This window comes from Misgurnus anguillicaudatus, chromosome 4, assembly GCF_027580225.2.
Source record: "Misgurnus anguillicaudatus chromosome 4, ASM2758022v2, whole genome shotgun sequence".
NCBI lineage: Eukaryota > Metazoa > Chordata > Actinopteri > Cypriniformes > Cobitidae > Misgurnus > Misgurnus anguillicaudatus.
In genome coordinates, this window is record NC_073340.2 from 23,704,730 (window position 1) to 23,728,972 (window position 24,243).

Consider the following 24,243-nt stretch of genomic DNA (forward strand, 5'->3'; position numbering starts at 1 on the left):
AGTGCTATGATTGGGTCCCCAGTGCTTCTATCAACCTAGAAAATGTGAAAAAGATCTGAAAAAATAGGTAGTTGAAATTTGGATCTCCTTGTGATGTCATAAGGAGCTCTTATTATAATAATACCACCCCTTAATCGGCACTATCCAACCACAGCACTGCCATTTAGTGCAGAGAAAAGCACAATTGAGTTTTAATTGCAACAAACCACCATCATTGTGATCAGTGTTTAAATTTCATCAGCTCATTTGCGTTTTAAAGGACACACCCAAAACGGCACATTTTTGCACACACCTACAAATTTTAACATGCTATAATAAATTATTTATATGGTATTTTGAGCTAAAACTTCACATATGTGCTCTGGGGACACCAAAGATTTATTTGACATCTTAAAAAAGTCTTGTGCCATGGCCCCTTTAAAATGTTTTAGTGGATTTTACACAAGACTAAAAAAAAAATAGTTAAAAGTAAGTTGACCTGAATTAGTTTGATTCATGACTGGTTATCTGTAACAGTTAAAACCACTAATAACCTGTTAAATTAATAAACTTGTTGAATTTGTCCAGGTTGTAATTTTGTTGTTTTGCCAGCAGATGGCAGTGGCTTCTATACAATTGTGCTCTTCTAAAATGAGAGCTCTGTTCAATACAAGAAGGTTTGCCTTTGGAATTATACACAATCGCATGCCAGCAATGTCAATAAAATATCTTTATTGGGATGTTTAACAATAGCCCGCACAGTTTACAGGAAACAATAGACAGCACAAATCAGGCAAATTGAAAATGTTGTGGTGGTTGGAGGTTCAGGCTATAGCCTTATCTGGTTTCTCACATGTCCACACCCCAATTGAAACTCTTTTATGGTAAGCTAATAAAAAGCAGATAAAGGAATCAAGATCTATTTTCACAACATAAAAAAATAATACAAAAAACACATCAAGTGATAATCAAAAGGCACAGCAGTCCATTTGAATGCAATCTAAACAAAACTCTGTTTCCCGCAGGATCAGTTATATGCAAAAATGTGCATGCAACTTTATGACCATCCTATAAGTGCAATGCAAAAGTTCATTTGAAATTTGAAGATTTTGGATTTGTCTTTAAGACTTTTATATGTCCGACAGTGATAATATCACATTTAATAAGCATAACAATACAATGTTTCGTGATTTACAGTTAAGCACAAAATTACTCTGTGGAAAATAACCCTTTAAAGGGATAGTTCACCCAAAAATGAAAATTCTGTCATTCACTAACTCTCATATTGTTACAAACCTGCATAAATTTCTTTTTTCTGATGAACACGAAGGAAGATATTTTAAGGAATGTTTGTAACCAAATCAATCATCTTCCACAGAAAAAAATAATACTATGAAAGTGAACAGGGCTCATGAATTTTCCTTAAAAATTTATACAGGTTTGTAACAACACACGAGTGAGTAAATGATGAGAGAATTTTCAATTTTGGGTTAAATATCCCTTTACGTTTTTTGACATTTTAAAGACATTTCAAAAATGTTAAAACATTTGTTGTTCCAGTTTATTCCATGCATAAGTAGCTCCTTGTGGCTTGGATAAAGTGACGGAAAGTCTTGCACAAATAAACTGTTATGGTCCCATTTAATGTGAAATATTTGTTAATTTTCAACCACGTTATTCTTGTCTGTCCGAGCAGATTCAGGGAATAGACTGGGATTTTCCGCCAGAGTTGCTCGAATCTTCTTCTTCTCTTTGAACCGCCCAGAATTGGAGACTTTAACATGACGGCCCTTTGTGGCAGATTTGTCAACAATTTTTTCCAACCTGGCATCTAAATTGCTGTCTGTGGCATTGTTGCCTAGTTCTTTATTTCCATTGTTGGCGCCGAGGTCCGGAGGGATCTCATACAAAACCTTTGCCTCCGACTTTTTCTTCCGCAGGAAAGTGAGCTTCCACCACGCAGGGTCAGCCATGATGTGTGCGAGGGTGATGACAACCTGTAACATGGGTGCACCTTTGGTTAGTGAATTAAAATACAGAATAAAATATCAAAACCTACAGAAAAAAAATGGAACAAACATGGACATTCATGCATTGGGCACAAGATTTATCAAGAAACGTATATTTCATAGTTAAATTGTACTAATTGTACTGTTGTTAGTATGTGAAAGAACATACGGGTCACATGATGACAGTAAAGAATGGCTGATGTTGTATATCCAAAACTGCACCAACACAAATATATAGAACAAGCTTTTTTAATGGCTAATAAGTATATTAACTTCAGTCCATATTGTCACAGTATGCGATTTCGCATACAGATTAGGTCCCTATGTGGTCATATATGTGTCTCCCTTCATCCAATGATTAGATTCGAATAACAAGAGGGACACCTGACTCTGCTCCTCAGTTGTTTTATTCATGAACATCACCACTGGATCTCCGAGACCCGAAATAACATGCATGAACCAAGATACAAGCATCAACTTTGTATTTGGTCTCTCCGCTCTGAGAGTCTTTTACCTTTGTTATGTAATATTGGATAGTGTATGGCTATTGTAAACATCACAAAGCATATACAATGACTAGCCCATGTGATACTAACCAGTGTAAACACAGAAGACCCACACACCTGCATATGGGTAACAATAGCAGAGGGCAGGCAATGCTTTAGTTGGTGCGGTGCTTGTATCACACCAGGGTGTGTCATTCAGTCCCTTAGCAACACTGCTGTAGTCAACATCAAACGTGATGTATTAATGAATGGGCTATCAGTGTGACCGTTTGGTCAATGGATGCAATGTATTTTATAACATTGTTCTGCGATAAGATTTCAAGTTTAAGGATTGATCTTACGATAGCATAAAACACTAGTTAACAATAAAAAAGCACAATCAGTACTTTACACACCCTTCACAAGGGAGTTATGGTTATTTCCCACGTCTATATACTTTAATGGATCTGACATAGATACTCTTTCACAGGTTAATTCAAACAAACAAAGCAAGTTCTTCATGTGAGGTGGTTTTTAATGGGGAATCCAATCACATGTGACAAATCTCTTGTGTGTATGTGAGGTGGACAAGTTTCCTGTAACTGATGAGCATGGAGCTAACAATGCCAAGGTCTTTGAGAATGCATATGTTAAATTTACATTAAGTTGCTTTGTGTCTGTTATAACTGTATAATCTTTGACATGACCTCACATCAAGTAAATTACTTCAACTTGGTTTTTACGTGCAGGCAGGGCCAGCTGGTGGGGTTGTGGGGCACTAGGCGAGATCATGAAGATAAGACTGTAATTCTGTGTTTATTATTTTCGAGTTATTATCACGTGTGGATTACTCAGATCTTTTTCTAATATTAAATCTTTATATTTCAGTGCGTAAAGAATTTGGAAGACCAGAAATGTCTGCATTTTTAAAGGATGAGTTGGAAAGGCCAAAACGGACTGACGTCAAGCTGCAACAACTGGCATATGTTCCGTTTCACTTGTAAATTAAAATCGGGTTGATGTTACAACCCAACTTCGGTTTGACATTGAAACCCAATGTCGATCTAAGGTCGAGGCCCACCTTTGATCTAAGGTCGAGACCCAAGGTCGGACTGACCTCAAAACCTAATGTCAGACTGACCTCAAGACCCCACATCGGACTGACCTCGAAACTCAACTTTGATCTAAGGTTGAGACCCAATGTCAGATTGACGTTGAGACCCAACGTCGGACTGACCTCGAAACCCAACTTCGGACTGACCTCGAAACCCAACATCGGTCTGAGGTTGAAACCCAACGTCCCAAGCTGTAACAACTTGCAGATGTTCCATTTCGCTTGTAAATGAAAATTGTGTTGATGTCACAACCCAACATCGGTTTGACGTCAAAACCCAACGTTGATCTAAGGTCGAGACCCAATGTCGATCTAAGGTCGAGACCCAACATCAGACTGACCTCGAAACCTAACGTCGGACTAACCTCGAGACCCAATGTCGGACTGACCTCGAAACCCAACTTCGATCTGAGGTCGAGACCCTGACCACAAAACCCAACGTCAGACTGAGATTGAAACCCAACGTCCCAAGCTGTAACAACTGGCAGATGTTCCATTTCACTTGTAAATGAAAATTGGGTTGATGTCACAACCCAACGTCGGTTTGATGTCGAAACCCAACGTTGATCAAAGGTCGAGACTCAACGTCGGACTGACCTCGAGACCCAACGTTGGACTGACCTCGAAACCCAACTTCGATCTGAGGTCGAGGCCCAATGTCAGATTGACGTAGAGACCCAACGTCGGACTGAGGTTGAAACCCAACGTCCCAATCTGTAACAACTGGCAGATGTTCCATTTTGCTTGTAAATGAAAATTGTGTTGATGTCACAACCCAACGTTGGTTTGACGTCAAAACCCAACGTTGATCTAAAGTTGAGACCCAACGTCGATCAAAGGTCGAGACCCATCGTCGGACTGACCTCGAAACCTAACGTCAGGCTGACCTCGAGACCCAGCGTTGGACTGACCTCGAAACCCAACTTCGATTTGAGGTCGAGACCCAATATCAGATTGACGTCGAGACCCAACGTCGGACTGACCACGAAACCCAACCTCAGACTGAGGTTGAAACCCAACGTCCCAAGCTGTAACAACTGGCAGATGTTCCATTTCACTTGTAAATGAAAATTGGGTTGATGTCACAACCCAACGTCGGTTTGACGTCAAAACCCAACGTCAATCTAAGGTTGAGACCCAACGTCGATCAAAGGTCGAGACCCAACATCAGACTGACCTCGAGACCCAACGTAACATTGGTCTGAGGTTGAAACCCAATGTCAGTCTGAGGTCTAAACCCAATGTCGGACTGACGCCGAGACCCAATGTCGGACTGACCTCAAAACCCAACTTCGATCTGAGGTCAAGACCCAACTTCGATCTGAGGTCGAGACCCAATGTCAGATTGACATCGAGACCCAACATCGAACTGACCTCGAAACTCAACTTTGTGTTGAAGTCGAGACCCAATGTCAGATCGACATCAAGACCCAACATCGAACTGACCTCGAAACCCAACTTTGATCTGAGGTCGAGACCCAATGTCAGATTGACATAGAGACCCAACATCGAACTGACCTCGAAACCCAACTTCGATCTGAAGTCGAGACCCAATGTCAGATTGACATCGAGACGCAACATCGAACTGACCTCGAAACCCAACTTCGTTCTTATGTCGAGACACAATGTCAGATCGACATCGAGACCCAACATCGTACTGACCTCGAAACCCAACTTTGTTCTGAAGTCGAGACCCAATGTCAGATTGACATCGAGACACAACATCGAACTGACTTTGAAACCCAACTTCGATCTGAGGTCAAGACCCAATGTCAGATTGACTTCGAGACCCAACATCGGACTGACCTCGAAACCCAACATTGGTCTGAAGTCTAAACCCAATGTCGGACTTACGTCGAGACCCAATGTCGGACTGACCTCGAAACCCAACGTCAGACTGACCTCGAAACCCAACGTCAGACTGACCTCGAAACCCAAAGTCGGACTGACCCCGAAACCCAACGTTGGATTGACCCCAAAACCCAAAGTCGGACTGACCTCGAAACCCAACGTCGATCTGAGGTCGAGACCCAACGTCGGACTGACGCCATTTCAGTTTACTGCAGCAATTAAACTTCTTTAAGTTCAAAAGGGTTGTTCTTTTATTTAACACCAGATATGCTGATATGATGTTTGCCAATCACAAATTAAGGGAGCCCTGATAAAATAGGGAATAGATCCATTTTATTGGATAACAGACACTCCTCTTTGATTCGTCTCTGATCTTCTGCAATTACATAATAACAGGATTCAGTCACTTTTAGATGCAACTATACTCTTTCACTTAAGTGCACTTAGTTTATTGTTGCCAAGTAGATTGTGGAGTCTTATTGCGCTTTTGAAATTACTGCACAGTTTAATCCTTAGATAAACAATGCAGGTGCTTTCCTAACCTGTCCCGTGGATTTTAGCACACTTTAAAAAACGCTGGGTAATTTTCAACCCAGCTTGGACTCAAATAGGAACAAACCCAGCCTTTGGGTTAAAAAATGCATACAAGTTTATATTTGACACAACAATGGGCTAAAACAAGCATAGTATATTGCAACCCAACGGGTAGAGTTAGTATCTTTTTGACCTTATGCTGGGTTAAAAATAAGTGTACTTCCACTTTATTCGTTTAAATGATTTTATTGTTGATGTTTATTATTAGATTATGTAAAAATATGAGGCACAGTCTGACTGCTTCACATTATTTTGCATCACAACATTTTAAGATGGTCAGTTACAGGAAGAACATTACATCAAATGCCAAAAAAATAAAGCAAAATTTGTCTTTGTTACCTGAGAGTCATCTGATCCTCTACAAGTAGCTTATATTCATGAACCATAGTGCTTAAACCTGGATAATAAGTTACTTTGTTTCCTTCTTGTGTGGCTGAGCAGCTCTTAAAGTACCTCAAAGATCACAGAGAATGTACACGGCACTTTGTCTGAACCTAGGAAATCACTAACCAAGTTCAAAGCCTTCCTGGTGATACAATGTTTGAGGACAGGAGAGGTTAACTCAAGGGCAGCCAGGCCCAGCAGTATACGGAGGGTGTCAAGTTTTCCTGGAAGGAAAGGCATTACATCGCTACTAGTAGTAGATACCGTAAGACTATTTGATTTTATTTATATGGGTCTGAAATGGGTTTTTAAGATTCCCATAGATGCTGGTGTCCAAGGAGAGACCTTTGTGGTAGTTTTACCACACTTTATTATACATTTAAAAATGAAGGTTCTTAGAAGGTTCTATTCACAGCGATGCCACAGAACAGTCTCCAACATGGTGCCCGCGGGTAGATTATATAAAAAAGTATTGTGGTAGCCCTTGCTTACAAAAAGGTTGGAAACTCCTACTATAGAAGACACATTTTTGGTTCCTCAAAGAACCATTCAGTAAAAGGATCATAGAAAAACTGTTACTTCATACATTTTATAATATAAAGAGCCTTTTTTAAAGGTGCAGTGTGTAATTTTTAGAAGGATCTTTTGACAGAAATGCTAAATTATATACAAAACTATATTATCAGGGGTGTGTAAAGACCTTTTTATAATGAGCCGTTATGTTTTTATTCCCTTAGAATGAGACGTTTTTATTTACATGCACAGAGGGTCCCCTTACGTGGAAGTCGTCATTTTGTGGCGCCATATTTCTACAGAAGCCCTTAACAGACAAACTGTTTTACTAAGTTGTCTCCGACGATGACATGTCTTTCTTATGGTAGCTACCGTAGCTTCTCTATGCATTTCAAAAGCGAGGGGTGAGCAGTGGACTGAGCCGTTGGTTGCAATTTGCAACCTCACCACTAGATGCTGCTAAAATTTACACACTGCACCTTTAAGACAGAAAGGTTCTTCGCATGTTAAAGGTTTTTTATTGAACCATTCATCCAGAAATGGCATCGCGAAGCACCTTGATTTTTAAGCGTGCAGTTCATGTTGAGAAAGTCAAAACTACTGGGGTAGTTTTCCTGAACTAATTTGATTTATGCTCAGTTTTGTTTTATGCAAATTGTAAAATTGATATCAATTTAACTCCTGATTGTTTCAGATTTATGTTGACCACCACCTTTATAAATGTAGCACAGTCAAATTTGCTATATGCATAAACTTTTCCAGTAAGAATTAAGACATGAAGGAATCCTGCTGAATGTTTTACTAAATCTGGTGGATTAAAATTGTCGGCTCTAATCTTTCTGACTATGTCAAAAAATACATAATGAACTAATCCATAACAATTGTTCTCTCTTTCTCTCTGTCAAATAATTTCTATCAATTATTCTATTCATTGTATAAAATAGCTTTGAATATGGACATTGTAGCACTTCACACTGCAAACTATATTTCTACATTTAAAAGCAACATTAGAAAAGTAGCACTATGATTCATCCTCACCTGAAAAGACGTGTTCAACCCTTTCAAAAGTGGTCTTGGTTTGGACGTGTATACAGGTGTTCAGAAGTTAAACCATTGTTGCGTTGACAACCAGCCCACTGTGTCGAGTCAATAACTTCACTCCTCAGGTTCGGTCTCTTAAGCTGCTAACACCTCCTCACCTTTTTGCTTCCTTTTTCTTAATTAATCTCACTGCTACTGAATATCAGCATTGAGTGCAATGTCTAATGGTACAGGTGTTTTATTTCTGTCTCTTATTCCCTCACTATCTCTCTTGTTTCCTCACTTATTCTCTCTCTCTCTCTCTCTCTCTCTCTCTCTCTCTCTCTCTCTCTCTCTCTCTCTCTCTCTCTCTCTCTCTCTCTCTCTCTCTCTCTCTCTCTCTCCAACCTCACACAAATACACTGTTTCAGTCCAAGTTGAACATTAGGTCCAACCCAATGCAACATGAGTAAATGTTAAAGTCATGTGATCTAAGGGGGAGGGCAGCGTGAGCGCTACTAACCTCATGGAAGCGTGAAGTTGGTTTAACATTTGCATGCTCAACCAAAAACGTACTAACCTTACCAAATCAAGATAAAGTAAACTTGTATTTTGACTGTTATACAACAATAAATAAATGTTGGGCCAGTATTCTTTTGGTTTCATTCTGGTTTCTATATAGCATAAGGCTTTGTATTCATATAAGGGATAATCTCTTTCTGCAGCTGTAACAAAGGCCAGCGTCCTCTCTCATGTTATGAGCAGCATCACCCACTCAAATGAAACAACAATGTAATTCTTTGAATACGATTTTCCAATGCAATCCTTTCATTCTTGGTTTTATAATTGGCACCAATGTGACAAGCATTAAAAGGTTTCAGAAAGAGTATGACATTAAACAGAGTACAATACCTACATATAAGTTGTTGCCTTGTTAAGTAAACACAGATTTAATCATGTATGCTCATACTGATAATTGTGTTGCATTGGCTTTTCGTACTGCAAATGCGAAGGTCATTGGTTTTTATTCACACGTAGTTTGCATTCTCAAATGTTTTTTACATAAACGATATTTTCAATCGGTTTAAACATCTGAGTATGTTCAGTTTAATTTTGAAAGGCACAGATGATGTTCACATTTGCATAATGTAATGAAATCTCAGGCCGATACTGGATCTCAGCTGAGATAGGAACAGGTTTGAATGCCATTCAAAAAATATGGAAATAGAGTATTGGCTATGGTTTCCCTTAACTGTTAAAGTATTGTACCCAACACAACACAACCATAAAGGAGCTTAACTGAGTTAGGATTAAAATTCTGATTTCTGCTCTCTGCGAGGGGCTAAAACAGTTTTGAGCGATTAAATACAGCTTTGCTTTGAGAACAGTATGATTGTATCTTCATAGACATCTCTTGGGAAAAGTTTGCAGAATCTAAACTTTCAAAAGCAAACATAGTTTTGTGAACTACAGTCCTATCTTTGATTTTTTTACATTGCATTTAGATGTGTCAAACTGTGTCAAAAGCATTTGGTTTTTCTTTTTGGTGTTGAACTTTTGTTAAGGCAGAGAAAGTCTGAAGAATGATTTTCTTACTGAAAGCACCTGAGACAACTGCAGTCTCATTTACAGGCAAAGTCCCATTGGGCACTAATACATCAGATAAGGTGCGCTGTGAACCAACAAACAGAAAAATCCATAAAACCACCTTGTTCAAATAAAACTGAGGAATGAGCGGGATATACCATATATTTATGTACACATGAGTGTATATTGAAATACATCAACTCTGCAAGCACAGAGTGAAAGCAGCACAGATATTATGAACCTACTGCAGGAAAGAAAACTGAAAGCAGTTTTATGTTGTAAATAGCCAGCACTGTGTGAACGATGGCATTATTGTAAAATATCATACAGCTTTTTCAAGTCACGCAAGTAATGTCCAGTTACTGTAGATCCTTGTAGTAAAACTCTTAGATACATAATAAGACTTTGGTGTCAAAATGAAGAAAAGTGTGCCATCTGGTGGACAATGCCACAGACTTTTTTCCAAAGTGTATCATGAGGCCAAACATAAAATAGAAATACAATAGAAATACGTACAATAAATATAGAAGTACAATAGATATTTTTATATATATAATATATTGTAGCAGCATTAGATATTTCAATAGTGTTCGATAAATAACCATAATGAAAGAAATATTACAATGTCATAAAGTTTTTTTCTGCTTCAAGCTTTTTTATTATTCAGTGCTTTGAACAAGAAATACAGGCATTAATAACTAGGAGAATTAAAAGAGAAGACTGAGATTGCACTCAATTTACGTTTATATTCTGCTACATATCAAGTAAAAAAAAATGAAAGAAAAATAAATAACGTAAAATTATAATACGGGGGTTTTCATTAATCAAAATCATATAATAAGTTACATAACATAAGTATCTTGCTTTGTGACTTTTCATCCTTTTTAACCTCTCCAAATATAGTGCAAATTCCTCTTTAACAATGTCATAAAGTGCAACAGTTTAATTTGTTCTATTATTTGAGCTGTTACTTGTGACTTTTATTTTGACGTTTTACGGAAATGAATAGTAATTCCTCTATTCCTGAAGTTCATTGGTGTTCACGGGTGTTCATTTAGTGTTGCGTGTGTTGATTGGTCAGCTGTACATGTACGTGTCAATGAAAATGTAAACTTTAGCTTTATCAAAACGGTTTGAGATTTAAGGATGGAGTTGTTTTAATTATTTTATCCAAGTGGCGATTACAGCTGTTGCAATGGAGGTAAAACATTTTCGGCTAAAATAATGACTCGAGGTTTTCCTGAAGCTTATATGCTAAAAGGCAACATGCATTAAGCCACGTGAAAAATACTGTAGTATACTGTAACAGTTAGTATACTATGTAAATAATATAGAATATTTCGGATGTAATATTCAGGAACAATATACCGAATAATATTTAGGATTTTTACCACAGTTTACTATAGTAAATACTAGAGTACAATACAGTATGTTTTCAAATGAGAAGGCTTTGACAACCTGTCAAAATTAATTTAATGCATATTGTTAGAACATATTCTTGTATTCATATAATTATAATCACTGCAACATATAATTTGACGATTTCTTTGTCACGTTTAAATTAAAAAGGACCAATATGTGTACACTGTGATGTGTTTTTATTGTTGTATATGTATAATATAACATGGTTATTATTGAAATAATTTTTATCAGAATATTCAGAATCTCCCTATTGACATCCAGACTGGTAAACTCTTAGGTAAGGCCACTTTAATGTGATTTATACAAAATTGACACATACAAATTCTTAAACATATGGTAATAATTATGTTTGAATGGAGCAAAGCATACATATCTTATATTATTAGACCTTTTACATTTTTACATTTACATGTAATTACCTTACATTTTTTAAAATAATGTTTAAATGACATATATTTTAAATATTATCTTAATAAATAAGCCAATTGCTTGACATCTGCAAATCAGAAGTCATGTCAAAGTCACATTAAAGATGGATATCATTTTGTCTCCATCTTTCAGACTGGTTGGTGGACAGGAGACACTGCACGCTCAAATGGCAAACTGCAGTTATGGCTATTAGAGAGAAAATCAATGCTGCCATTCAGGATATGCCAGAAAATGAGGAAATCAAAGAACTGCTCTCTGGATCATGTAAAATATGTTTATTTGTTGTGTGACTTACATTATTTTCCATCATCAGTTTTTATTAAATCTAAAGAAAGTTTTGTTTTTGCAGATATTCATTATTTCCATTGCTTACGAATAATCGAAATACTGAAACGGACAGAAGCATCCACCAAAAATATTTTTGGCAGATATTCATCACAAAGGATGAAGGTGATGCTGCACCCCTTTTTTTTTTTTTTTGATTGCATAGCATGTGCTGAATTATGTAAATGTAGTATGTAAATATTATATGCTTTATGCATTTTCATTAGGACTGGCAAGAGATAGTATCCGACTATGAAAAAGAGAGTGTCTATTTAGGTAAGTCAGAATTTCCTTTTTCTTGAATAATTAGTTACACAATCCAGAAGCAGTTGTGAATTGTGCATGTGTGTTTTTATCCTAGCTGAAGTGGCCAGTCTGTTGGTTCGTAATGTAAGTTATGAAGGTCCGGCTTTAAGAAAGCAAGTATCTAAAGCTCAGCAGCTACAGCAGGAACTGAGCCGGCGAGAACTGGAGTGTCAGAGCGGCGCTGCAGATATGAAGGACCGTTTTTATGAGGCCTGTAAACAATACGGTATAAAGGGAGATGACAAGGTTACAGTACTTCAAAATGTCAGTTTTCCTTTACTGATAATGTACATTTTAATTTAATGTTTAACAAAGATCACCAGTACTGCCTTGTGACTGTTGTGCAGGGAGAAAACGTGGCAAGGGAGTTACAAGCACTTGTTAAAGATCTGCCTGTGGTTTTAGAGAAAACTGGTAAAAAAGCGGCCTGCCTGGAAGAAGCTATACAGTTTTACACAGCCTTTACCAACTTTGTCTCTGACTGGTAAGTTTCAATAACCACAAGTTAACCATCATTTGTATCTAACTGTATATGTAAACGCCTGCTATATTTTTCCCTTTTTATTTAGGTCTGAGGAAGTTTTGCCTTTGTTGAGGTTTGTCCAGAAGAAAGGAAACACAACTGTGTATGAATGGAAAACAGGAAATGTACCCACGGTTATAGAGAGACCTTTGATGGAGGAAGCCCCACCTGATGTTGTCACAGAAGAGACAGAGTCGAAAAATGTCACATTTTCTAATTCCTCTGCAGATTGACTGGGGTGACATTAGCAGTGGTGCCGGGACGGAGGAGGTGAATTTTGGGATCACTGTTGAGGATGGTGTGGACTGGGGCATTAGTCTCGAGTCTGGCACTGAGGTAAAATCGTATGGACTTCTCAGTTTTAGCTTTTTGAATGTCACAGATTCGAAGCTCTCATGATGTAGACCCAAGGCTGTTTACTCATTAACTTTAGGAAACGGGTGGTATTGACTGGGGGGAGACTGAATCTACCCCTCTGGTAATCGAAGTTGTGGATGTGGGCACAGACTGTAAGTGTGTTTGGATTTACTGGAATTAACTGTCGTTATAAGTACTGTATATTACAACCATAGTTATGTTTGTAGGGTTTTTGGTGGATTTAGAAAACATGCTGTACTAAAACATCACTATATATTAAGATACTAGTTAAATGAATACTACAGTCAAATATCAAAATTTGCCCATGATTCACTCACCGTCAAGCAGTCCGAGATACATATGCGATTTTATAAGAAAAATATCCAGATTTCAAACTTAACTGTAACTAGCTACCAGTAACGACACCATCGTGGAATCACACATGAGTTTTAGCGTAGGGTGGTCCTTATTTTTTAACTTATAAAAGTTAATGCTCTCACTCCCCCAAATGTTTATATAAATAAATAAATATTTAAAAATCAAATAAAAAATATTAAATAATATTTAGAGGTTGCTCAAGACCTTTAAAGTTTAACACATTCACGTATTATGTGATACTTTGTGCTAGCATGTATAATTGTTTAATGTTATATACTTATGGCAGCAATGGACTTATTGGATCATGCTCCATGCAATTAAAACTCCTGTTTTAGTTGTGATATGTCTTTCAAAGCAAGAAAGCTTCAATGTGAATGAAACACAATAGACAATATACACTGAGACAATGGCTGAAGCAACACTAAGCAAGTCCGCTATATGGTTGTGCGTTTTTAAATGGTACAGTTTTTGCAAAAATATGTGATTTCGGAAATATTCAAAGGCTTTGAGCAATCTCTAGATAAAGTAGGAACAATTCTAAATTTTGCACTGTGTGTTTTTATTGATATCCTAACGCATTAAGGGGGTTGAACATTTAAAAAAAATTAACCATTATAAGGACCAGTTTTGGGGAAAGTTATTTTGAAAAGTAATGCATTACAATATTAAGTTACTCCCCAAAAAAGTAACTAATTGTGTTCATGGAAAGTAATTCTTACGTTACTTTTAAGTTACTTTTGCGTTACTTTTTGTTACTTCGCTGAGGCTTGATCTCTTTCAGGCCTTGCAGGTGTTTTTATGACTGAGAAGTTCTGCATTCAGAAATTGTATATTTCCATTGCAAAAATGTCAAGCTCTGGCCTGCCATCTCCATTGACTTAAACTGTTCCCGCTCAGGTTCGCACACATAGAGTGCGTAATTCTTCGTGACTATGTTCAGTTTACATTAGAGTACACAAAGTACATTATTTTTTTTAAATAAAATTAATAAATTTGAAAAGTAACCCCCATTACTTTTTTAAAAAAGTAACTCAAATATTAATGTGTACATTTAAAAAGTAATGCGTTACTTTACTTGTTAATTTAGAAAAGTAATATTATTACCTAATGCACGTTACTTGTAATGCATTACCCCCAACAATGATAAGGACCACCCTAGTAGTGAGGGTTTGTTGCCATGGGTTCATTGAGCAGTAAGTCCAAGATTGTGTCTTTACCGGAAGCTAGTTATTATTAGAGATGCACCGATATATCGGCCAATAATCGGTTTATCTGACAATAAAAAAATTACACTATCGCCTTTCGTATAATAGATTAAAAACTGCCAGTAGTTATGGCCATATATCCTAAAGAGGCAATCTAAAGAGTACAGAAAAATGCAATGAATATGAGCTCTGTACATAGAAAATGTAAAGAAGCATCACTAGTTTAATATTAAATATTAATGGTCATTATATGAATGAATAACATTTAAAAAAATTATACTTAAGAATTTAGTTCATGCAAATTAATATAACCACCAAACTATTGGTATCGGCAGATATCAGTCAAAACAATTGGCTATCGGTGGAATAATTTTATATCGGTCCATTTCTAGTTTTAATAGTTAGTTTAAAATATGGAAATTTTTCTTACAATATCGTATCGATTACCCGCAAAAGACGTTTATTAACCCCTTGGAGCCATGTGGATACTTCTGTAATTATGTGATACATTAAATGAAATGTACTTTTTTGGCCTTCAAAGTCAGAAGTTGTTCCCTGATCCCTGTTTTCTCCTAGCCTGGGTGCCTGCCGAACTTAGCCACGCCCACAACATTTCAAGTCAAATTCTGACTAGAATTAAGTATGACAATGTTAGGCTAGTTTTCTCCCATTATAAGATGAAGTATCGCTTTAAATAGGGTAATTGGAACCCATATCATATATAATGTTGTATACATTCCTCACACTTTCATATTCATTTATGAAATATTTTAGGTGACTGATTACTTATAGCTACCAATAGGATGTTCCTAAATAAGGACAGTCTAAGCAAGAAAAGTCAATCAGATTTTCTTTTGGGCCTGCGGATGGGTCTTAATATTTTGCAAGGTAATATAGATGTTTTTGTTGTCAGGTCCTGATGGTGTTGCCAAAGGTGAGGATGCTCTGTCTCTTCTGGAAAACTCACAGACTCGTGGTCAGTTTATCGATGAGCTGATGGAGGTACAAGCTCCCTTCTACTACTACAACCAGTGCTTGACTGATCTGATTTGCTGTATAGATGGTTACATCAGATGGACATACATTATCGTGGTTCTGTAAAACTACAACCTTGATATCTTCAATATTGATTAAGATGATGTCAAAGATTGAAATCAATGATTAAAATCAAACTTTGATGCTCCTCATAATTAGATTATGAGACTTCATTCTGGATTTTACAGGCAGTGTCACATTTATAAAGAAATTAAACCGAACTGTGCCTTTACCTGTGCATTAGTTGGAAGTGTTCCTGTGTCAGCGACTGAGCGAGATGAATGAAGAAGGTGATGTGGTGTCCATGAGTCAGTTCCAGCTCGCCCCCTCAGTAATCCAGGCTCAGACTCCGGAGCGAGTACAGGCCATGCTGAGAGAGTTACGTGACCTGCTAAATGAACTCAGCTTACAACGAATGCAGCACCTCTTTATGATCCAGGCATCACCACGGTAATTATGCACCCCCAAACCTTTTACACACTTACTAGGATTCAAACATCCTTATTGTTTACATGGTTTTTTTTCTTCTAGCTAAGATGAATATGTTAGTGACCTTTGCATGTTTTTTATAATTTGAGCACAGGAATTGCACATTCACTGGTGTTTTCTTTGTGTGTTTGTGTCTCAGTTATGTAGAGCGTGTGTCTGAATTACTGCGACAGAAACTTAAGCAGGCAGATATCTTACTGCTAAAGAGTAGGACGATGGCCGAAAAACAGCAGGAGGCCCTTGAGGAACAGGCTAAGTTGGAGCCCCGCATTGATCTGCTGGCTGCCCGCACAAAGGAACTACAGAAACTGGTACAGCAACCTGTTAGATTATGTTTACAAATTAGTTTTAGTACTGATGTATCATGAAACCATGTAGTGGTATGTGGTATGATCACTTCCTTGCTTACTTCTCTACAAAAGTGAAATTAGAATCTTGGCAAAAGTTTCCTGTTTTGTGTAAAATGAACAAATGCTTGTCAGTTTGTCAGAGGTTAATGTTCTACTATAAACTCTTTTAAATAATTTATTCCTGTAAAATATTGTTTAAAGAGAAATGGTTGAATTAAATACCAAGGAAAGCTATAACCGTTCTGGTTAAATGTCATGCTAAAGCTAACTTATCAAAAGGAAAATGATCAGACTAGTCAAGAAAACAAATGATCCATTTTCTCTTTCGCACACACAGATTGAAGCTGACATCTCAAAACGATACAACAACCGTCCAGTCAACCTCATGGGTGTACACGTGTGACCAAGAAGACATTTACTTTTCCACAGATCATTTAAAAAAATAAATCTTTTTTTCCTCATTTAAATTGTATGAGCCATTGTATTGTTGTGATTCCTGTTTAAAATGTTTGAATATTTAAGGAAGGCTGTAAATTGAGTAAATTATGTTTAAAGGAAAACACCACAGTTTTTCAATATTTTACTATGTTCTTACCTCAACATAGACAAAGTAATACATACCTATCTTTTTTCAATGCATTCACTTAATCTTTGTGTAGCGTGTCGTGAATGTGTTAGCATTTAGCCTAGCCTAATTCATTCCTTAGGATCCAAACAGGGATGAATTTAGAAGCCACCAAACACTTCCATGTTTTCCCTATTTAAAGACTGTTGAAGGAGTAGTTGCACGAGTAGGTGTGATGGCACAAAATAAAACGTGGTAATTTTTTAAGCAGATCAAAAATGAGGACTTTATTGTATGGTGGAATAGCACTTGGTTTGCAGCACTTCAACCTCGGGCGCAATAATATTGACGGAAGTTTGAGAGGGGAAGTAGTCAGGAGTGATGATGTAACTGCGCATCGAGGTCAAAGTGCTAAAAATTAAGTGCTCTTCCGCCATACAATATATAGTTCTTATTTTTTTTTTAATTCCCACGTTTGTTTTGTGCCATCATACTTATTTGTGTAACTACTTATGTAACAGTCTTTAAATAGGGAAAACATGGAACTGTTTGGATCCTAAGGAATGAATGCGGCTAGGCTAAATGCTAACACATTCACAACGTGCAGTACAAAGATAAAGTTGAGGTAAGAACATATTGAAAAAAGGTGGTGTTTTCCTTTAAAGAAGCCAGCATTTAAAGATAGTTCACTCCAAAATAAAAACTGTCATTAATTTGTAGTCGGTTACCATCCACTCCCATAGTAACCAGAAAACTCTTCAAAAGAGCCAAATGTGTTCAATAACTCAAATTGTGTCATATATTTAAAGTGTCCTGAAGACATTTACTCTATTTTTTTGCTGTGGATATCGCAGTTGTTCCAGTTACACATTATTTAAAAGTAAACATCTTAAAACTGCCTAAACATTAAAGAACGTACACTGAATGAAAGAGATGAGTCAAAACTTTCATCAGATAATGGATATTTTGTTTTTCACCTAACTTTTTAAATGCCTTTAGGACACTTAAAATATACAGCATGAGTCTGTTTAACACCTTTGTGTCGTTATAAAGCTTAAAGGGTTTTCTGGTTACTACAGCAGTGGATGGGGACCCAAGCGGTCATCATCCACTCCCATAGTAACCATAAAACACAAAACATATATTTTTTTAAATCTGTGTTTGGTTTCTGGAGAACCAAGAAATACATCAATTGGGAATCAAATGTCATTAGGCTGAGTAAAAAAATTTTTTGGGGTGAACTGTCCCTTTAAAAATATAATTGATGGCCTTGTTATTTGAATATATATATATTTTTAAATCAGAGTTTCAATGTTAATATAATTTATCAAGTATTACCACTTAAAACATAATCACAATGTTTTCTTCCATTTTAGACTAATGAACCTAAAATGAAAGTAATCTATTTTTTAATCATAATTTATAAATAAAATATATTTTTATAATTTATAAATAAAATATATTTTTACTGTTATAGTAAATACACCTCAACACAACTGTAGGCATCTACTCATTATTGAACCCTAATGCTTCTTTGTTTTGCCCTGGAGCCGCTGTATTAATCACATGGCTGAAACACATTATGCTAACAAGATTGAAGATCTAATGGCAGTAATCTTTACACACCCCCTACATCAAGACAAGGCAGCAACTGTAAAAGACCACAATTCAATTTCAGACACGCGTCTAAAAACATTTGCATGCCTTGGCATTAAATAGGCTGTGTTGATCATGGTGACATTTAACCACTTATTACTTCCCTATAGCTTAGCTGGTATATAAATGGGCATTTGGAAATATGCTACACATACAGATAAAATGTATATTTTAAACGCGTTGTAAGAGGCTTTGGATAAATGTCTGACAAATGCATAAATGTACCCGAGTATTATCTTTGACATTCAATATTGGTTTTTAAAATCAAAAAGCCATCCTCCAGATTTACACACACATGCATGCACGCGCACCCACCCTTTCTCCCCCCCCCCCTCTGATGAAGCTATGATAAGTAGAGGGTTGCATTGTGCCCAATCATTGCCTTCACCATCAATCAGACCAGACAGACCCCTGTTTACTGACACAAACGGCTCAAACAGCAGCCATTACAAACACTTTGTTTTCCTCCTAGTAGACAAGACTAGAATAATAAAACACAGATCCAAGCCTTTATCAAATAATCCTTTACCCACTCGAAATATCCTGATGCTGATAAGAAGCCCAAATTGTCACTCAATGACGCATCTAATTTCTTTTTGCAGCTGAAAGCTCTATGTCTTTCGCTTCTTATGCATTCATTTAAAAAAATCCTCTCGTCCCTACAATGGGCAGATGCTGAGAGGCAATGGCCAGGGTAGGACACAGACTGCTGTGGCCCAGAAGGTTAAGGTTGCCAAGACAACTGGCCCAGCACCCCTGCTGTTGTCACTCCGCCTGTGTCGCTCAGTCATTGATTCTCTCCATCTCACCAGCTCTCCACATGCGCCTCGCATTGTTCTCAATGGCCCTCATTGAGCAGGCATTATACAGGATAATACACCTACCATCTTTCCCACATCTATTTTACCCATTCCATAGCATGTCATATACATAATCAAAACATATAATTAACAGATGATTTAGAATTGAGGAAATCTAATACCAAGCGACATTCATTTTTCATTATTTAATAACAAAAGAACTACATACATAAAGCTATGTTGTCATAAAGACCATCAAAGAACATCATCAAATAAAAAGTACATTGAAAATACAATGTGAATAACTCTATGACTTTTCTTGCGCACTGATATATCCTGAAATCCTATGGATCCATTAAATACAAAATATTAAAAAAAGACGTTCACAAAAAGACACATCATTAATATCTAAACATTTGATTCAACAACTGTGCTCGTAGCACCCAGAGGCCTTCGTGAATGCAACATCTGGAATTGCTAGTTGGCATTTTAACATAAGTAACGCCACAACGGTCAGTAGCCAAATTACTATTGCGAGAGACAATCGTGACACTCTCTGAAGCACAGCATTTTACTAGAGTTTAATTATAAGTCACAACGAATAAGGCTAGTTTAACTGAGAACACGAAACTGATATCAACTAACCAACCATTCGATTCAATTCTGGTCCATCATATCTAAGTGCTGACTGTTTGATCTGGAGCTCGGTAGACTATGAACCCTAGACTCATATTGGCCTGAGAGTGAAGGTTTCTTTCTCAGCCTCTTGGCTTCATTTTGCAGTTTCTGTCGGATGTAGCCCTTGATCTCCGCATCGGTCTTGCCAGGAAAGAAATACTGCACGGTTCCTGTAAGTTAATTACAATACAAATCTTAATAAATAGCGTACCAAACATATCAGTGATGAAAATACCAGAAAAGCATCTTACTCAGGATTGCCTGAATCTCTTCAGTGGGAAGGGCAGGTTTGGGTTGGCCTCTCTTGTTGTACACGACTCCAGATATGGAGTGAGAAGCGAGGCATTCTCGCTCATAGAGTCCACGGAGCAGGTCATTGGTCAGTTTCTGGGCAGTGGTTGCTGTGTTACACCTCTCCAAAAGTTCAGGGGTGATGAACTGAGAGTAAACCAACCAACATTTATAAATAAAACAAAATATTAGGTACGTTAACATTTAACAACATTGTTACTTTATAATTACCTCTGTAAAGAGCCCATCCTTCTGAGGATTCTGGGTCTCATTAGGTTTTTGTGTTCCTTGAACCCGGTTTAGCCATTTCCCATTCACAACAGCTGGAGTAGACTGCATGTCTGCTATTACAGCATCCGCCGCAACAGGCACCTGTGCCACGGCAGAAGAGACTGAAAGAGAGGCCCCATTGTCCCCATTTAACCCCATCTGGGTCTTCTCAATGAGAACTTCCAGGTTTCTGGCCAGCTTTCCACATGCTGCAGTAAATTAACAATACATTAAGTTTAAAAAAAAAATAAAGGTTCAGATGATGAAACGACCAATAAGCCATTTAAACAGAAAATAGACAATTACAAAGAAATGGAAAACCGAATGATATTTACCTGTAAGGCACCTAAGTTGTTCTTTCAAGTCCTCCATTTCCCTCTGCATGCATAAGACCATGGCAATGAGCTCCTTCTTCGAATAAGACTGTAAATAATGAGCCTCCTGCCATCATATAAAGTACACAAGCTCACGTCTAGACTGTCAACAAGCAAATGCCCTGAATACTAAGTGAAGATGTGGCCACAAGTGGCTCTCGTACCTCAAACTCAGAAGCTGGTGGACTGTCAGTGTAGAGGTCTGCGGAAGAACAATCCAGCTCATTAACCTGTCATGACAAGAAAGAGTCCTAATATTCTCTATTTACCCAAATCAGGTGTCAGTGAACTTAGATACCCCTGCAAAAATTCAAACCATATTTTGACAGTAAATATTGATATGAAAACTATGCTTATTGTTGGCTGCTTAAACAAAATTTTGAATCTTATTTGTAAGTTACTTTGTATAAAAGTGCCTACTAAATGAAAAAAAAAATGATATTCAATGTAATACAATAAAACTGGGGACTCTGTCGTCATAGTTTGTTAGTGATCTCAACTGGTGGAAACCACTATGGTCAATTTTTTAAGGGCACCACCCAATATTTAATAAAAATGAGATGGTTTCAAACTTTATAAACTTTTAGTTTTAGGTTTTAAAAACACCACTTTAAAGCAATGACGTGCGTGTCCTTTAAGAGAAATGATAACGAGGCTTTAGTTATGGAGGACGCCTGATGAGGTTTCGATCAAATGGTGTATTGTACCATGCTTTACCCCATTGTTCTCCATTAGCGGACAGGCATGGCTGCCTGCCCTGCCTCACACCACTGCTGCGGGTATCAATCTACAGCCTGACGGCGTTTTGCCGAAAAAGTGTAGCAGTCACACAACAACAGTATTATCAACAGGATTGTTGAGTAAAATGTTAATAACAACAGATAACTAACGTTAGGACACATTAAAAACAGCAACCTTTTGCGCTTCATTTCCTTTGCCACATGCATCAAAAATACAGAATAAACGCATGTACAAGTAAAAGTACAAACCTTCATTTCTAACTTCTGAAGACCGATATCGGCTGATATATTTTCCTCCGTTTTCTCTTTGGCAGGATACATTTTTCTCCGTTTCTGTGCACCGTTCTGTTGGACAGTTGGGTTGACATGATATTCTTTTGGGATCAAATATATTATGGCATTAACAGTTACAAACAAACACTCAAAACACGTTTACATCGATCATCTTACACTAAAACCGTCCGGTTTTTGTTCCTCTTCTTCGTCTTCTTCATTTTCGTAGTCAAGTATACGTTGGGCTTTTGTTTTCCTTCTCATTTCTCTCCCATTATTTCATTTGCGAGCGAGAAAAAGAGGCTCCGCTCTGCATAATGCAGTTACGCTCTATTATACTGAAAATAAGACTATCCCCCCTATTATGAGACTTGAACGCTATTACGCGCTGTCGATATAACGTTACAAGAGATAGCAACAACTGTGTTGCGATTGTCGTAGTTCAGTTCAAATACTTGAGTGATTCCATGAAGAAGAGACTTTACGGAAATTACACAGACACATTTGAAGCAAACGCACCGGAGCGTAACGTGGCACGAGCTCGAGTCCCGTCTCGAGCGAATCTAACGGCAGATCCACAGAACAACAGGAAATCCTTTGCAAAAAATTTACCATGGTAACCCTGGTTTCCGCCAAAATACCCTAGTTAGTACTGTCACAGAGTAACTGCGGTTCAAGTATGATACATTAGCGTAGGATTTCATTTAATGTGCGGGATACTTTTATAACATTTTTTATTGAATATTATTTGGTAATTAGTGGTGGCAAATAAGGTACCAGATTTATTGCTGTCGTAACAGTAAATGATATGTTTGCGGAAACTGGTTACCATGGTAAATATTTTCAAGGGGTGTCATTATAAATCATATTTCCATCTTTAAAAAATGTAGATCAAGGTATTAAAGGGGGTTTTCCAGCGGTGTTTTCTTGGGTATTTTCGTGTAGCCTTTAGAAATACGTTTACAAAATGTTTATCCTGATGATTGAGAAAGTTAGATTCGTCGGGCACTTTTGAGAAAGGTTCCCTGAGGCGTCAACAAAATACTTTCTATTACTTTGCAATCACCCAACTGTGGAGAATCACTAATCTGTTAATCAAGTTAATCTGAGTAAAAGGCAAATTATAAAGGGTCACTTTAAATCCCCCAAAACACATAATAAACTCTGGTAACTTAATGGGGGTAGTATTATTAGCCACCAATAATACATAAACAGTAGCAGTAAATAAATACTGTGGTATTTTTCCAGATCGCTTTTCATGATAAATATTTGTAAAGTCTCTTATGTTCAATTACAACTTTTGTATTAGTCAACTCACATGAGGGGGTAGACTTTTTAATGAGCCATATGCAATAAAGTTGAGCACAGATACACTATTTAGGTCAACTGCAATCACACAGACTGATGTTTATACCAGTAGTGTTTCCTGGAATAAAAAGACCTTCTCTGAAAATGTTTTGACTGATTCATGTGATTATGCGAATCAAATGAGAGGTTAATGCCTTCAATGACAGCAGATGTTTGCCTCTGATATTTGCATTTGCAGATTTTTTTGCTCTTTAATTGATTATTATACTTTCCTCTAATGTTTCTTCCGTACCTCCTGACTTTTGCTGCATAGCAGTTTCTTTGTTTGAGATGAACAGTTTAGACTCTACACTTTAGAGCAATGGAACCCTCACAACTAAAGCATTTAAAGTTATCTTACAACATTACTAAAGGACTTGCCGTATTGAAAACCTGTGAATCTTACTTGCAGTCGTTCTTTAAACTAACTAGTATACTTCTGATGATGTAGATACAAATGCAACTGTTTGTCAGTAATAAATTCAAGAGAAAACATAGGATTACTTACAAACAGTCAGAAATACATCTATACAACAAAGCAACTTACAGTGCATTTAAGTTTTATCTGTATGTGCATTTCCTGGGATTGACCTCATGGCTTTTTGTGCTGCTAATGCAATGCTCTACAAGTTGAGCTACAGGAACACAGTTGCCTTTTTATGTATATACTTTATACATTCATAATTGTTGCAAAGTATCTTACTTTCCTCAATCAAGTGAAACAGACATGTATTACTTTAGAGCAGGAATTGCTGTTTTTAAATGATTGTAAGAAAGAAAACGTGGTTGTACAGAGTTGGGCCAGATTGCAGCAACTAATTGCACACAAAAGACAGAAATAAATGAGGGTTATTAAATAAGAACTAAAGGTGTGCAAGCAGTTGTAAACATTTCC

At 37.1% G+C, this 24,243-nt stretch overlaps 3 protein-coding genes across 3 annotated transcripts; 1 reads left to right on the plus strand and 2 right to left on the minus strand.

The window, feature by feature from the left end:
* Positions 1-694: 694 nt before the first annotated feature.
* Positions 695-8,312, minus strand: prr15lb (proline rich 15 like b). The gene is made up of 2 exons (XM_055175929.2): positions 7,968-8,312; positions 695-1,976 (listed from the first exon to the last, which is right to left on the minus strand). The coding sequence occupies exon 2, from the start codon at positions 1,950-1,952 to the stop codon at positions 1,638-1,640; it is 315 nt and encodes a 104-aa protein (XP_055031904.1). The 5' UTR covers positions 1,953-1,976; positions 7,968-8,312; the 3' UTR covers positions 695-1,637.
* Positions 8,313-10,579: 2,267 nt separating this feature from the next.
* Positions 10,580-16,821, plus strand: cdk5rap3 (CDK5 regulatory subunit associated protein 3). Its single transcript, XM_073867008.1, has 14 exons — positions 10,580-10,737; positions 11,190-11,235; positions 11,520-11,651; positions 11,737-11,837; positions 11,939-11,987; positions 12,073-12,249; positions 12,363-12,501; positions 12,587-12,731; positions 12,769-12,876; positions 12,974-13,049; positions 15,394-15,482; positions 15,760-15,965; positions 16,144-16,315; positions 16,692-16,821. Exons 1-14 carry the CDS (start codon positions 10,732-10,734, stop codon positions 16,755-16,757), a joined length of 1,512 nt encoding a protein of 503 aa, XP_073723109.1. The 5' UTR covers positions 10,580-10,731; the 3' UTR covers positions 16,758-16,821.
* Positions 16,822-19,566: 2,745 nt separating this feature from the next.
* Positions 19,567-22,616, minus strand: LOC129421275 (uncharacterized). The gene is made up of 7 exons (XM_055176694.2): positions 22,179-22,616; positions 21,978-22,073; positions 21,153-21,218; positions 20,950-21,055; positions 20,576-20,823; positions 20,305-20,491; positions 19,567-20,223 (listed from the first exon to the last, which is right to left on the minus strand). The coding sequence occupies exons 1-7, from the start codon at positions 22,263-22,265 to the stop codon at positions 20,033-20,035; spliced, it is 981 nt and encodes a 326-aa protein (XP_055032669.2). The 5' UTR covers positions 22,266-22,616; the 3' UTR covers positions 19,567-20,032.
* Positions 22,617-24,243: the final 1,627 nt, after the last annotated feature.

Excerpts from the sequence above, each read along its gene's own strand:
- LOC129421275 (XM_055176694.2), bottom strand. The coding sequence starts at position 22,265 with ATGAGAAGGAAAACAAAAGCCCAACGTATACTTGACTACGAAAATGAA. Across the intron at positions 22,074-22,178 it reads AAAAACCGGACGGTTTTAGT|AACGGTGCACAGAAACGGAG; the intron begins GTAAGATGATCG and ends ACTGTCCAACAG. Across the intron at positions 20,224-20,304 it reads AGAGATTCAGGCAATCCTGA|GAACCGTGCAGTATTTCTTT; the intron begins GTAAGATGCTTT and ends ATTAACTTACAG.
- cdk5rap3 (XM_073867008.1), top strand. Across the intron at positions 11,988-12,072 it reads AAAAGAGAGTGTCTATTTAG|CTGAAGTGGCCAGTCTGTTG; the intron begins GTAAGTCAGAAT and ends TTTTTATCCTAG. Across the intron at positions 15,966-16,143 it reads ATGATCCAGGCATCACCACG|TTATGTAGAGCGTGTGTCTG; the intron begins GTAATTATGCAC and ends TTTGTGTCTCAG.
- prr15lb (XM_055175929.2), bottom strand. The coding sequence starts at position 1,952 with ATGGCTGACCCTGCGTGGTGGAAGCTCACTTTCCTGCGGAAGAAAAAG.